This window comes from Cherax quadricarinatus, chromosome 33 (genome assembly GCF_038502225.1).
Source record: "Cherax quadricarinatus isolate ZL_2023a chromosome 33, ASM3850222v1, whole genome shotgun sequence".
NCBI lineage: Eukaryota > Metazoa > Arthropoda > Malacostraca > Decapoda > Parastacidae > Cherax > Cherax quadricarinatus.
Genome location: NC_091324.1, coordinates 12991942 through 13008264, shown reverse-complemented (window position 1 = coordinate 13008264; position 16323 = coordinate 12991942). Strand labels below are relative to the sequence as shown.

The 16323-nt window shown below is 40.0% G+C and overlaps 1 protein-coding gene across 14 annotated transcripts in view; it reads right to left on the bottom strand.

Moving 5' to 3' along the window:
* LOC128693911 (WD repeat domain-containing protein 83) overlaps nucleotides 1–15528 on the bottom strand; it is a 67864-nt gene extending 52336 nt beyond the window's left edge. For 2 of the 14 annotated variants that reach the window (XM_053783792.1, XM_070090827.1), the window contains exons 1-6: nucleotides 15396–15487; nucleotides 13870–14006; nucleotides 12500–12593; nucleotides 7626–7755; nucleotides 7035–7170; nucleotides 6207–6408 (exon numbers count right to left, since the gene is read on the bottom strand). In XM_053783792.1, the coding sequence (XP_053639767.1) occupies nucleotides 6207–6408; nucleotides 7035–7170; nucleotides 7626–7707 (420 nt within the window). In that variant the 5' untranslated portion in view covers nucleotides 7708–7755; nucleotides 12500–12593; nucleotides 13870–14006; nucleotides 15396–15487. Of the gene's footprint in view, nucleotides 1–6206; nucleotides 6409–7034; nucleotides 7171–7625; nucleotides 7756–10135; nucleotides 10185–11310; nucleotides 11447–12499; nucleotides 12594–13035; nucleotides 13132–13869; nucleotides 14007–15103; nucleotides 15169–15395 lie in introns of those variants that run through there. The other 12 variants (XM_070090822.1, XM_053783795.1, XM_053783797.2 and 9 more) reach the window with 12 other exon arrangements.
* Between the last annotated feature and the right edge of the window lie 795 nt (nucleotides 15529–16323).

Genomic DNA, 16323 nt, shown 5'->3' with positions numbered 1-16323 from the left:
ATGGGCTGGATGAGAGGAGTGGTGTTAGGAGGCAAGAACTTCACTGTTATAAAACTCAAATCCCTAGACAACTGGTCTACCAAGTATGGAGGATGAGCAGGAGCATTGTCCATTACCAGGAGGCACTTGAATGGCAATTTATTTTCAAGGAGGTATTTTTTCACACTCAGGCCAAACACCTCATGGACCCAGTCAATGAAAAGTTGGCTTGTGACCCATGCCTTATGATTAGCTTTCCACATCACACACAATTTACTCTTGACAACACTGTTTTTTTTGAATACTCTGGGATTTTCAGAGTGATACACGAGTAAAGGTTTCACTTTGAAATCCCCACTAGTGTTAGCACAGAACAAAAGAGTTAGCCTGTCTTTCATAGGCTTGTGTCCTGGCAGTGCCTTTCCCTCCTCCATGATGTAGATCCTCTTTGGCATTTTCTTCCAAAAGAGGCCTGTTTCGTCACAGTCGAACACTCATTGGGGTTGGAATTCTTCAGCCTCTACGTACCCCTTGAATTCCTTCACAAATTTTTCAGCCGCACATTTGCCTGAACTTGCAGCCTCACCATGCCTTACAACACTGTGTATGCCACTATACTTCTTAAATCTCTCAAACCAGCCTCTGCTGGCCTTAAATTCCCTGACATCATCACTAGTACCAGGCATTTTCTTTACAAGATCTGCATGCAACTGCCTTGCCCTTTCACAAATGATCATCTCTGAAACACTATCTCCCGCTAACTGTTTTTCCCTGATCCACAACAACAACAACATCTCCACATCTTCATTTGTTTGTGATCTCTTTTTCATTAACATGTTTACCCTTTTCGCCACATCAGCTTCCTCGATTTGTTCTTTCTTTGCCAGGATAGAAGTGATTGTTGAATTGTTTTTGCCATATATCCTGGCAAGCTGGAGCACATGCATACCACTCATATTTTTCTATTACTTCCTTCTTAATTCCACCATTTTTCTCACTTTTTTACCAAAGGAACTTTACTAGGAACTTTCTTGGGGCCCATGGTAACTTATTTCACAGTTGCATTTAATAAAAAAAAAAACACCTAAAACAATGGATTTTAATGAAATGTTTGGATGAATGCACAGAGTATATGCTCACTCACCGACAGACAAGGGGAGATTGACTCACCTACGCGCAGCGTCCCAGTGGGAGACAGGCTAACACGTCTAATATGGCCAATATACAAGGCAATGTCCAAAATACAGAGCAAAATTTCTGTCAAAAAACTGGTCTAAATACGAACTGGCCGATAAATGCAGTGGCCGAAAAACGAGGTTCCACTGTATATGTTACTTAACTGTTTATATTATCGATAAGGCTTCTGGTCAACAGTAGGCTATTAGTAGTTAAGTTTTTGGGAAGTCCAAAGTTATATGCAGAATTTTGACTGTGTGGGGGGTTCGTTGCCCCTAACCCCCACATTGCTCAAGAGTCAACTGTATTTATTACAGACATAGACCCAGTATCACTACCCCTGTCACATAACCACTTCACCTGGCCTAAGCAGAGATAAGAACATAAGAAAAAAGGAACACTGCAGCAGGCCTACTGACCCATGTGAAGCAGGTCCATGTCACCCCCCGGCTTAGAGCAATGACCCACCTAGTCAGGTCAATCCACTTAAGGAATGAGCATGGCATCAGACCTAGTAGCACAAGTTAGTCAGGTCTAATTCACACCCACCCACAACCACTCATGTATTTATCTAACCTATTTTTTAAAACTACATAACATTTTAGCTTCTATGATGGTACTTGGGAGTTTGTTCCACTTATTCAAAACTCTATTACCTGAATTTTTCCAACTTGAAACCATTGCTGTGAGTCCTGTCTTGGTTGGAAATTTTCAGCACGCTATTTACATCCCCTTTATTTATTCCTGTTTTCCATTTATACACCTCAATTGTGTAGTAGGTTGGTAGACAGCAACCACCCAGGGAAGTACTACCGTCCTGCCAGATGACTGTGAAACAAAAACCTGTAACTGTTTTGCATGATGGTAGGATTGCTGGTTTCTTTTTCTGTCTCATAAACACGCTAAGATAACAGGGATATCTTGCTACTCCTACTTACACTTTGGTCACACTTCACAGACACGCACATGCATATATATATATATACATACATCTAGGTTTTTCTCCTTTTTCTAAATAGCTCTTGTTCTTTTTTATTTCTTCTATTGTCCATGGGGAAGTGGAAAAGAATCTTTCCTCCGTAAGCCATGCGTGTCATATGAGGCGACTAAAATGCCGGGAGCAATGGGCTAGTAACCCCTTCTCCTGTATACAATTACTAAAAAAGAGAAGAAGAAAAACTTTATAAAACTGGGTTGCTTAAATGTGCGTGGATGTAGTGCGGATGACAAGAAACAGATGATTGCTGATGTTATGAATGAAAAGAAGTTGGATGTCCTGGCCCTAAGCGAAACAAAGCTGAAGGGGGTAGGAGAGTTTCAGTGGGGGGAAATAAATGGGATTAAATCTGGAGTATCTGAGAGAGTTAGAGCAAAGGAAGGGGTAGCAGTAATGTTAAATGATCAGTTATGGAAGGAGAAAAGAGAATATGAATGTGTAAATTCAAGAATTATGTGGATTAAAGTAAAGGTTGGATGCGAGAAGTGGGTCATAATAAGCGTGTATGCACCTGGAGAAGAGAGGAATGCAGAGGAGAGAGAGAGATTTTGGGAGATGTTAAGTGAATGTATAGGAGCCTTTGAACCAAGTGAGAGAGTAATTGTGGTAGGGGACTTGAATGCTAAAGTAGGAGAAACTTTTAGAGAGGGTGTGGTAGGTAAGTTTGGGGTGCCAGGTGTAAATGATAATGGGAGCCCTTTGATTGAACTTTGTATAGAAAGGGATTTAGTTATAGGTAATACATATTTTAAGAAAAAGAGGATAAATAAGTATACACGATATGATGTAGGGCGAAATGACAGTAGTTTGTTGGATTATGTATTGGTAGATAAAAGACTGTTGAGTAGACTTCAGGATGTACATGTTTATAGAGGGGCCACAGATATATCAGATCACTTTCTAGTTGTAGCTACACTGAGAGTAAAAGGTAGATGGGATACAAGGAGAATAGAAGCATCAGAGAAGAGAGAGGTGAAGGTTTATAAACTAAAAGAGGAGGCAGTTAGGGTAAGATATAAACAGCTATTGGAGGATAGATGGGCTAATGAGAGCATAGGCAATGGGGTCGAAGAGGTATGGGGTAGGTTTAAAAATGTAGTGTTAGAGTGTTCAGCAGAAGTTTGTGGTTACAGGAAAGTGGGTGCAGGAGGGAAGAGGAGCGATTGGTGGAATGATGATGTAAAGAGAGTAGTAAGGGAGAAAAAGTTAGCATATGAGAAGTTTTTACAAAGTAGAAGTGATGCAAGGAGGGAAGAGTATATGGAGAAAAAGAGAGAAGTTAAGAGAGTGGTGAAGCAATGTAAAAAGAGAGCAAATGAGAGAGTGGGTGAGATGTTATCAACCCTCCGGGGTTAAAAATCCGAACAAAATCTTATCTTATCTTATCTTATCTTATTAACAAGTTAAGAAAGCCTAGAGAACAAATGGATTTGTCAGTTAAAAATAGGAGAGGAGAGTTATTAAATGGAGAGTTAGAGGTATTGGGAAGATGGAGGGAATATTTTGAGGAATTGTTAAATGTTGAAGAAGATAGGGAAGCTGTGATTTCGTGTATAGGGCAAGGAGGAATAACATCTTGTAGGAGTGAGGAAGAGCCAGTTGTGAGTGTGGGGGAAGTTCGTGAGGCAGTAGGTAAAATGAAAGGGGGTAAGGCAGCCGGGATTGATGGGATAAAGATAGAAATGTTAAAAGCAGGTGGGGACATAGTTTTGGAGTGGTTGGTGCAATTATTTAATAAATGTATGGAAGAGGGTAAGGTACCTAGGGATTGGCAGAGAGCATGCATAGTTCCTTTGTATAAAGGCAAAGGGGATAAAAGAGAGTGCAAAAATTATAGGGGGATAAGTCTGTTGAGTGTACCTGGTAAAGTGTATGGTAGAGTTATAATTGAAAGAATTAAGAGTAAGACTGAGAATAGGATAGCAGATGAACAAGGAGGCTTTAGGAAAGGTAGGGGGTGTGTGGACCAGGTGTTTACAGTGAAACATATAAGTGAACAGTATTTAGATAAGGCTAAAGAGGTCTTTGTGGCATTTATGGATTTGGAAAAGGCGTATGACAGGGTGGATAGGGGGGCAATGTGGCAGATGTTGCAAGTGTATGGTGTAGGAGGTAGGTTACTGAAAGCAGTGAAGAGTTTTTACGAGGATAGTGAGGCTCAAGTTAGAGTATGTAGGAAAGAGGGAAATTTTTTCCCAGTAAAAGTAGGCCTTAGACAGGGATGTGTGATGTCACCGTGGTTGTTTAATATATTTATAGATGGGGTTGTAAGAGAAGTAAATGCGAGGGTCTTGGCAAGAGGCGTGGAGTTAAAAGATAAAGAATCACACACAAAGTGGGAGTTGTCACAGCTGCTCTTTGCTGATGACACTGTGCTCTTGGGAGATTCTGAAGAGAAGTTGCAGAGATTGGTGGATGAATTTGGTAGGGTGTGCAAAAGAAGAAAATTAAAGGTGAATACAGGAAAGAGTAAGGTTATGAGGATAACAAAAAGATTAGGTGATGAAAGATTGAATATCAGATTGGAGGGAGAGAGTATGGAGGAGGTGAACGTATTCAGATATTTGGGAGTGGACGTGTCAGCGGATGGGTCTATGAAAGATGAGGTGAATCATAGAATTGATGAGGGAAAAAGAGTGAGTGGTGCACTTAGGAGTCTGTGGAGACAAAGAACTTTGTCCTTGGAGGCAAAGAGGGGAATGTATGAGAGTATAGTTTTACCAACGCTCTTATATGGGTGTGAAGCGTGGGTGATGAATGTTGCAGCGAGGAGAAGGCTGGAGGCAGTGGAGATGTCATGTCTGAGGGCAATGTGTGGTGTGAATATAATGCAGAGAATTCGTAGTTTGGAAGTTAGGAGGAGGTGCGGGATTACCAAAACTGTTGTCCAGAGGGCTGAGGAAGGGTTGTTGAGGTGGTTCGGACATGTAGAGAGAATGGAGCGAAACAGAATGACTTCAAGAGTGTATCAGTCTGTAGTGGAAGGAAGGCGGGGTAGGGGTCGGCCTAGGAAGGGTTGGAGGGAGGGGGTAAAGGAGGTTTTGTGTGCGAGGGGCTTGGACTTCCAGCAGGCATGCGTGAGCGTGTTTGATAGGAGTGAATGGAGACAAATGGTTTTTAATACTTGACGTGCTGTTGGAGTGTGAGCAAAGTAACATTTATGAAGGGATTCAGGGAAACCGGCAGGCCGGACTTGAGTCCTGGAGATGGGAAGTACAGTGCCTGCACTCTGAAGGAGGGGTGTTAATGTTGCAGTTTAAAAACTGTAGTGTAAAGCACCCTTCTGGCAAGACAGTGATGGAGTGAATGATGGTGAAAGTTTTTCTTTTTCGGGCCACCCTGCCTTGGTGGGAATCGGCCAGTGTGATAATAATAATAAAAAAAAATTGTATCCCCCCTAATTCTACACCTTTCTGGAGAGTGCAGATTCAGGGTCCTCAGTCTATCCTCAAAGGGAAGATTTCTGATACATGGGATCATTTTGTCATCCTCCTCTGTACATTTTTCAGTGCATTTACATTCTGTAATACAGTGACCAGAACTGTGCAGCATAATCTAAATGAGGCCTAACCAGGATATATATAGAGTTGAAGAACAATCTGAGGACTTCTATTATTTATACTTCTTGATATGAAGCCAAGGATTCTGTCAGCTTTATTGCAAACACTAATGCACTGTTGTCTTGGTTTTAGATTACTGCTAACCAGAACTCCCAAATCCTATTCGCAGTCAGTAGTATTAAGATCAACATTATGAGTGATGCATCACCAGTATGGTAGAACCTGACCTTCAAGAGTGACCTGGCTTCTGAGAGCAATCTGATTTTAAAGACTGATTGTGTTTCAAGTCATTCTTTAGAGTCAGAGCATTTTCTAGAAATTTCTGCTGACTTGGGCCTGAATCAAAATTAAATTTCCCTTCATTCAATTTGTTTTGGAATTGAAACAATAAGGTTCAGTTCTATATTTCATTTTACATAATTATATATTGTTAGTTCACAATTATGTATCAAAAATTAGTGAAAAATGCTAATAAAGCAAAAGTTTTCACTAACCTGAATGGGTTCATTTTTGCGGCTGCGAAGATCCCATATTCTGACAGTAGTATCAACAGAACCTGACAATATTACAGTAGACTCTTCATTAAATGCCACACAATTAACTCTTGCAGCATGGCCTCGAAACTTTCTCAGTGCTTCTCCAGTACTGACATTCCACATCATTACAGATTTGTCTAAACCACAAGAGCCAATGAGCCTGAAACATTAAAAGATTATTTTGATTACTGTTTTAACTTTTGTTAAGCTCTAACATATCTCATGCAGCCAGCCGACAACTAAGTTTATACCCACCATTAATTTCAGCTATGATTCTATCCACTTTTAGAGATAAATCTGATTTTAGTCTAATTATGGCGAATAATGCTTAGATCATCATTTAACATTATTTAACAACTTCAAACATTTTATCACAGAGAGGTTTTCACAGACAAATTAGCCAAGATATATGATCATGCTAAGGCAATTCAAATGAGTCTGCCTTCAGAATCTGATTTCACATAAATATTTGAGAAAGTATGCCTAAAATAAATGACCAAATGTGATTGAAAAATTCAACTCCTTAAACTTTATCATAAAAAGATAGATATCCTAAAAATATATAAAATACTTAATATAGGATGGCATAATACAAATAAGACTGATGCAGACTCCAATTTTAAGCATATATCCCTAGAAGAAAGTGCTCGAACCCTCCCCACCTTTCCCTACCTGATTAAAAATAGAAAGAGGATTGTTTTGCCATATAGTTACAAATAAAAACACAATAAAATAGTAATGTAATGAATTAGAAGGGTACAGTATACATTCTTCCTTCACACATACGAATTATCACTTGATCCTCGAGCATCCAAAACTTCATAGCCATGTCCTGAATAAGTGTGAAGAAGTATGCCTTTGTGGGGATTCCACAGTTTTACTGATTTGTCTGATCCACATGTTAAGCAGTATGCACCATCCACTGAAATTAAGGAAAAAAATAATTATGTTATGGCCTTATTAAATGTGATTTTTTTTACAATGAATAAGGCCATTTTCCTCTATAGCTAATGTTCTCTAGATTAACTTAGGCAACAAAATAATGAAACTATTACAACAAATTGCCTCCATTCTTAATAAGAAGACAAGTCAAAAGTACTATGCAATTATAGCAAAAGAATACAGGCAAAAAAGTTTTCCAAGATGTTACTCTTTACCAATAAAAAAAGTAAACTTTTATGGTGCTAATGAAAAAAATGCACGTTAAACATGGGCTTTATGTTGTTGATATGAAACTATAATGAATATAATTATACTTCACCTCTAAGATGTTTTAAACAGCAAAATGTTAAAAAAGGCTTTCACATTCCTTAGATTTTGCATCAATCCAATTTTGCAAGGTTATTATTCAGCTACTAACACTAGCAGTGAGCTTACCATTAAATCTGACAGCTCTGACAGCACCCTGCTTGCACTCAATAACTCTCTCTAGGCGAGAGGGAATGTTTTCAGAAGCCATCAATTAATTAGTCTAGTACACATCCAGGATGACAATGACTAGCAGATTCTGAAAAGAAAATGTGAGTTAAGCAGGACTATATCTTTATGCAGATACTTGGTGTGCAAATATATTTATATACTAATACTTCAAGCCTACCAATAATTCCCTTTATGAAATATAAATTCCCTAATACATGATCACTGGAGCAATGTGGTTCACATAATGAAAATGTGGGTAATGCTTTGCACTGCTCAACTGAAGCACTACAGACTAAGAGATTGCTCTCTCACACACACACACACACACACACACACACACACACACACACACACACACACACACACACACACACACACACACACACACACACACACACAATGCACACACACACAATGCACACACACACACAATGCACACACACACACAATGCACACACACACACATGCACACACACACACATGCACACACACACACACACACACACACACACACACACACACACACACACACACACACACACACACACACACACACACACACACACACACACACACACGGCCAGGAGCTAGGACTCGACCCCTGCAACCACAAATAGGTGAGTACACACACACACACACACACACACACACACACATACATGATAACATACAAAAATACTGCGTGGAATAGACAAGGTGGACAGAGACAAGATGTTCCAGAGAGGGGACACAGAAACAAGGGGTCACTCTTGGAAGATGAAGACTCAGATGAGCCACAGGAATGTTAGGAAGTATTTCTTCAGTCACAGAGTGGTCAGGAAGTGGAACAGTCTGGCGAGTGATGTAGTGGAGGCAGGAACCATACATAGCTTTAAGACGAGGTATGATAAAGCTCATGGAGCAGGGAGAGGGAGGACCCAATAGCAGTCAGTGAAGAGGCAGGGCCAGGAGCTGAGTCTTGACCCCTGCAACCACAATTGGGTGAGTACACACAAACACACACATGCAAACACACACACATGCAAACACACACACATACACACACACAAACACACACACAAACACAGGCAGGACTGCAAAGAGACCTGGACAGGCTGGACACGTGGTCCAGAAACTGGCTTCTCGAATTCAACCCTGCCAAATGCAAAGTCATGAAGATTGGAAAGGGGCAAAGAAGACCGCAGACAGAGTATAGGCTAGGTGGACAAAGACTACAGACCTCACTCAGGGAGAAAGATCTTGGGGTGACCATAACAACGAGCACGTCACTGGAGGCACACATCAACCAGATAACTGCTGCAGCTTACGGGCACCTGGCAAACCTGAGAATAACGTTCCGATACCTTAATAAGGAATCGGTCAAGACACTGTACACTGTGTACGTTAGGCCCATACTGGAGTATGCAGCACCAGTCTGGAACCCACACCTGGTCAAACACGTCAAGAAGTTAAAGAAAGTACAAAGGTTTGCAACAAGGCTAGTTCCAGAGCTTAGGGGAATGTCACACGATGAAAAGTTGAGGGAAATCGGACTGACGACACTGGAGGACAGAAGGGTCAGGGGAGATATGATAATGACATACAAGATACTGGTGGGAATAGACAAGGTGGACAGAGACAGGATGTTCCAGAGAGGGGACACAGAAACAAGGGGTCACAATTGGAAGCTGAAGACTCAGACGAGCAACAGGGATGTTAGGAAGTATTTCTTCAGTCATAGAGTCGTCAGGGAGTGGAATAGCCTAGCAAGTGATGTAGTTGTTAGGTAAGACACATATGCAACAGTTAGGTATCTTTATTTCGAAACGTTTCGCCTACACAGTAGGCTTCTTCAGTCGAGTACAGAAAAGTTGATAGAAGCAGAAGATACTTGAAGACGATGTAATCAGTCCATCACCCTTAAAGTTTTGAGGTGGTCAGTCCCTCAGTCTGGAGAAGAGCATTGTTCCATACTATGGAATAATGCTCTTCTCCAGACTGAGGGACTGACCACCTCAAAACTTTAAGGGTGATGGACTGATTACATCGTCTTCAAGTATCTTCTGCTTCTATCAACTTTTCTGTACTTGACTGAAGAAGCCTACTGTGTAGGCGAAACGTTTCGAAATAAAGATACCTAACTGTTGCATATGTGTCTTACCTAACAACCTGTCGGTATTTTATACCATTTTAATGTTCAAGTGATGTAGTGGAGGCAGGAACCATACATAGTTTTAAGAAGAGGTATGACAAAGCTCAGGAAGCAGAGAGAGAGGACCTAGTAGCGATCAGTGAAGAGGCGGGGCCAGGCGCTGAGTCTCGACCCCTGCAACCACAATTAGGTGAGTACAATTAGGTGAGTACACACACACATGCACACATATGCAAACACACACATGCACAACTACATCCACTTTTACCCCAGTGACAGACACCAACATATAACTACAAATAAAATTTCATAAGATGCTACCAATGAATATAGGTACCTCTCAGCTCAGTAGTTGAGCAAGTTATACAATTTTCATAGCACTAGAACTATGCAGTTATTCACAGAAAATAGCACTACCATTAATAATTAGTAAGTTTATTTAAGTACAGGTCCACATAAGTACAATTATAATACATAGTAATACATGTGTAAATTACCTAGGATAACCCAAAGTCAAAGTGACCAAATTTCAGCAAATGGAACACTTTACTATCATATAAAGGGGCTTTCAGCATGTACACCCAAATGTCATTCTTCTTTGTACAAACATTGTATCATGCTGAAATAAAATTACTATTATTATTATTAATATTAATTGCAGCTATTAGAACTAAGAGACTGACACAGTACAGTGAACATAACCTGCAATGCTCTACATAACCATGAACTTTCAACATGTACTCCAGTATCACCCATTTCTGTCTAAACTTTATATCATGTTGAAACAAACTTGTATTTTTATATAAAGGAAAAATTTAAGTGAGTCTAAATCACATCCAGAATTTGATCCAAGTCACAGGCTAAGTCACACAACATATGCATCAGCAGTGGTGGCAGAAGAGGTTTGCCAAAGACAATGGCAGTAGTGTCAGAAGCATCAGGAGTGGCGGCACTGGGAGGGGCAGCATCAGCACCGGCACAAAAAATGTCAGCGGCAGCAGCAACTACATCAGTGGAGGCAGTTTCAGCGACAGTGGCATCATGCATTGCAGTCCAAACCATATCCAAAATTAGTAGGTATCAGCAGCATAAGGCCATTAACCATATCCATAATCCTTTCAAAATTACAGTGATAAGCTATAACAAATTATGTTTACTGTCTAGTTATACCCTGTATCTAAAAAGAAAAAAAAAGGGATGGTGCTGGATTCATAGTGAAGCAATGCTGCTCAAAGTTTATCACTAGAAGGTGATCCAACAAAGTGAAAGGGGAAAAGCACAAACCCCACAGGAGTCATACAGGACCTGAGGAATGGAAGGTAATGCCCCTTGAAGGGTATATATTCAAGACACAAGCAGTAAACTTGTATGGGTCATTCAACCACTTTGAAGGGTTTGGTCATGCAAGGTGAATATTTTATGGAGAAAAAGTACTCAATTGAGACCTGTGTTTGGTTATCATCATATTATCTTGTCTTAGTTTTCCCATCAAACAACCCACAAAAATCATACCATGACTGGTAATCAGGCTGTGGTGGTAATCAGGCTGTGGTGGTAATCAGGCTGTGGTGGTAATCAGGCTGTGGTGGTAATCAGGCTGTGGCAGTAATCAGGCTGTGGCAGTAATCAGGCTGTGGTGGTAATCAGGCTGTGGTGGTTATCAGACTTTGGTGGTAATTACCACTACAGTCTGATTATAATCAGGCTGTGGTGGTAATCACACTGATGGTAATCAGGCTGTGGTGGTAATCAGGCTGTGGTGGTAATCAGGCTGTGGTAGTAATCAGGCTGTGGTGGTAATCACACTGTGGTGGTAATCAGGCTTCATCCAATGAAGGGGAAGGTAATTCCAAATCTTTGGATCACGAGCCTTTCAACATCATCAAGACACACTTGATGAGATATGACAGGGTGTTAGGATGGGTTAAAGTAAATTTAGTAAATTTATAGTGATATAACTCTTTTTGGGGGGTTACTAGGGGTTAACAAATGATATATTCTTGAATGAGAGAGACTGCTGAGTTTGGCATATAGTCTCTGTTTCTCTTCCAAATGCATACAAGTGTATCAGTGGATGAATATACTGACAAGTATGTTATTAAGACATATGTGGTTTCTAGCACTGTACTGAGAAAATATTTCGTCCACCAGGCACCTCACCACTTTCATCCTTGGTGGAAGAAACATCTCAATAAAATGTCACAAACCACATATTGTGGTTTATGACATGCAGTTTGCTTGGAGCATTTTCTTCCTCTCCATGATTATGAAATATAAGTTTAAATAGGCACAGGTACACATAAGTACAATTATCAGAGTGTAAATTACCTAGAATTATTATTTAAACCTTAGAACAACAAATCTCTCTAAAACAAATGGAACCTCACTGGGAATAAAGGCACCCAAGGGGAAATGAGTAGCAGCGATTGACTTGATTGGGCTATCCTATATTAAATCTACATAATGTACATTTTACGTGACCATAACATGTTTTTCTCAAGACATGTAATGTGAGAAATTATGGGGGTAAATTTTACAAGTACAATCCTGAACTAACATTTCACCCCCATAACTGAACAGAAAGTTTGATACATCAAACAGTTTACACTTACTGATATTGATATATCTCAGAGTCAAGTGGGACTTTAAGGACACCAGATCACAATAATATCCCTCCTTCATGCCTACCTTCTCAACTCACCATATCTCAAAATAGATGAGGACAAGCGTCCCAGAGAGAACGGTGGAAATTTGCCACTGAAACTCAGGCGAAAGACGTCCACACCCGACGAAGGCTGGCGCAGAAGTCAAAATTAATATAAATTAATACAGCAATAAAGGAATGGAACAGACTATCCGCACATGTCAAAGCCAGTCATATCATGAACCAGTTCAAGAAGAGTGCCAAATGGTGTCTGATGAATGTAGCTACAGAAAGGGAGGGGAATGATTTTCTATTTTTTAGCTAACATACGTGTAAATTTTACCTTATTCCTAGTAATGACCCTCGTATTGTAGATAGTCTTAATGACCCTCGTGTAGTAGATCTTTTTAGTATGATAATAAGATGCTATCTTCATTATAGAATAATAAGAAAATATTATACCCTTTATAATAATAAGGTAAAAGGACCCCAATGGAAATAAGTCACTCTGTCTGACTTTTTTGGGTTATCCTAGGTTCTCTACACATATGCTGCTATGTAAGATAATTCTATGTAACTGTATTTGTGTATACCTGAATAAACTTACTTACTTACTTTTAAACTTAATTCTTGTTGTTGTTGTTGAGATTATTCAGGGCCACTAAAGTTGACACATAAGTAGAATTATCAGAGTGTAAATTACCTAGAATAACACCAAAAAAGTCAAAGTGACTTATTTCCATTGGGGTCCTTGTAATATGCTATTATTTAAACCTTAGAACAACAAATCTCTCTAAAACAAATGGAACCTCACTGGGAATAAAGGCACCCAAGGGGAAATGAGTAGCAGCGATTGACTTGATTGGGCTATCCTATATTAAATCTACATAATGTACATTTTACGTGACCATAACATGTTTTTCTCAAGACATGTAATGTGAGAAATTATGGGGGTAAATTTTACAAGTACAATCCTGAACTAACATTTCACCCCCATAACTGAACAGAAAGTTTGATACATCAAACAGTTTACACTTACTGATATTGATATATCTCAGAGTCAAGTGGGACTTTAAGGACACCAGATCACAATAATATCCCTCCTTCATGCCTACCTTCTCAACTCACCATATCTCAAACATCTGGACCTTAAATTATTAGAACATAGTCCTTAAAATTATTTGAAAAATTATGCCACTAACACTGACAAATTATGTGTGGACTGTATATACTTGGTAATATCAATTACTTGACCTGAGTAATTTGTTTGAGTAATTTTATATAAATATTATAAATCAATTACATCCTTGATTAGAAAACGTGTAAAGGACATTCCAATATTACTCAACAAATTAAGATTTGGGTGTTATATCCTAATGTCACCCTCTTTGTAAGAAACTTATATTGGCCAACATAAGTTAACCTACCTGTAGTGAAAATTAATACACTGGGAGGTGTACATGTGGTGTGAACTTCCTCGGTTTCTGACGACACCGCTTCTGTTACACCTTAGTTCATTTCATTAGAAGATTCAGCCGAAACTTTCCATTTCTTTGAGAGCTAACTAAAAGGAGGAGAGCGGCTTTTTGTATACCTAACATACATGTACTATGATCTAATACTATATTTAATGTCAATGTAAGTATGTGATTTTACCTTACCCCTAGTATATCTCCTTTCATTGTAACTACTTTTAACATAATTAAGATACTTACCTGTTGTTAACTTTTCAGTATAATTTATGCCTATCACACGGACCCCAAATGGAAATAAGTCACTCCAACTTTATGGGTTATCCTAGGTAATTTACACACATGCTTCTATGTATGATGATCTCGATGGTACGAAAAAAAATTGTTGCCCAAGGCTGGGTGATGAGAGGAAAGGAACAAAAGTTCCTTTGTAAATAGAGATAGAAACTTGAAGTTTCCAATTAGATCCAGTGGACGCCCTTGCCAAGCCCCAGCAGAGAGGGACGCCCACACCCCCACCTGAGTTCAGTAACCGGCTTCCCACCAAAGACCGTTAAAGAATTTTCTGCAGAACAGAAAAAAATGGAGCTGGCTAAAAGTAAGCCGATGAATAGGTGCCCCTCCTGTACAGTGCCCGGCCGGCAAAATAGATGAGGACAAGCGTCCCAGAGAGAACGGTGGAAATTTGCCACTGAAACTCAGGCGAAAGACGTCCACACCCGACGAAGGCTGGCGCAGAAGTCAAAATTAATATAAATTAATACAGCAATAAAGGAATGGAACAGACTATCCGCACATGTCAAAGCCAGTCATATCATGAACCAGTTCAAGAAGAGTGCCAAATGGTGTCTGATGAATGTAGCTACAGAAAGGGAGGGGAATGATTTTCTATTTTTTAGCTAACATACGTGTAAATTTTACCTTATTCCTAGTAATGACCCTCGTATTGTAGATAGTCTTAATGACCCTCGTGTAGTAGATCTTTTTAGTATGATAATAAGATGCTATCTTCATTATAGAATAATAAGAAAATATTATACCCTTTATAATAATAAGGTAAATGGACCCCAATGGAAATAAGTCGCTCTGTCTGACTTTTTTGGGTTATCCTAGGTTCTCTACACATATGCTGCTATGTAAGATAATTCTATGTAACTGTATTTGTGTATACCTGAATAAACTTACTTACTTTTAAACTTAATTCTTGTTGTTGTTGTTGAGATTATTCAGGGCCACTAAAGTTGACGCTTATCGAGCCCCCCCCCCCCCCCCCCCCCACCTACTGGAGTCTGGTAGATATTGACTAAATCTGGAAGGGAATGAGACAGGAAGTAAAGTTCCCTTCGGAAAGAGAAACGGGAATATTAAATTTCCAACTAAGATCAGGTAGCAAGTAGGCTTACACTAGCAAAGCCAGGTCTGACTTTTTTGGGTTATCCTAGGTAATTAACACTATATATGATAGTTGTACTTATGTGTACCTGTGCCTAAATAAACTTAAATACGTCTGCTCTCCAGCACACTGAAGTCGCGACCTTCCTTTCTTTCTTTGTTGGGTTTATCGGCCACTGACAGTATCAGCCGTACCGAGCCGGACTTCTCGATGGCACGAGGAAGATTTGTTGCCCAAGGCTGGACGATGAAAGAAAAGGAACAAAAGTTCCTTTGTAAATAGAGATAGAAACTTTAAGTTTTCAATTATATCCGGTGGACTCCCTTGCCAAGCCCCAGCAGAGCGGGACGCCCACACACATCTGAGTTCAGTAACCGGCTTCCTACCAAGGACCGTTCAAGACTTGTCCGCAGAGTGGAAAAAATGGAGCTGACTAAAAATAAGCCGATGAACAGGTGCCCCTCCTGTAGAGTGCCCGAAGGGCAGAATAGATGAGGACAAGCATCCCAGAGAGAACAGGGGAAATTTATCACCGATTGATATATGGACCTTGCTTTTTGTAAGAGACAGGAAGGTCACACAGAGGGTGTGCCTCCCAGGAGCTGGTGTTGGTGACATAGTCAGCAGGTTGGATAATATTGTCAGGTAATGGGAACAAGGGCAGGAGACAGGAGCTGCTGGATAAGTACAGATTAACCATAGAAGTAGTCAAGTCTAAGGGAGGGATCCCAGTCATATGTAGCATCTTGCCTAGAAAGGGTGTGGGCAATGAATGGATGTCTAGGGCAACTGGTATAAACTGCTGGCTAGACAGGTGCTGCAAGGAACTGTCAGTCCCATTCATTGATAACTGGGACAAATTCTATGGCAAACGTGATATGTATCATTATTATCCACTATCATCAGCGGCAGCGGCAACAGGAGCCTTGTCCTTTATTTTTACTTCTACCTGAGGTTCCCAGCAGCCCAGTGATGACCTAATCAAGACCCACATAACACTAACATGTGTGGATACC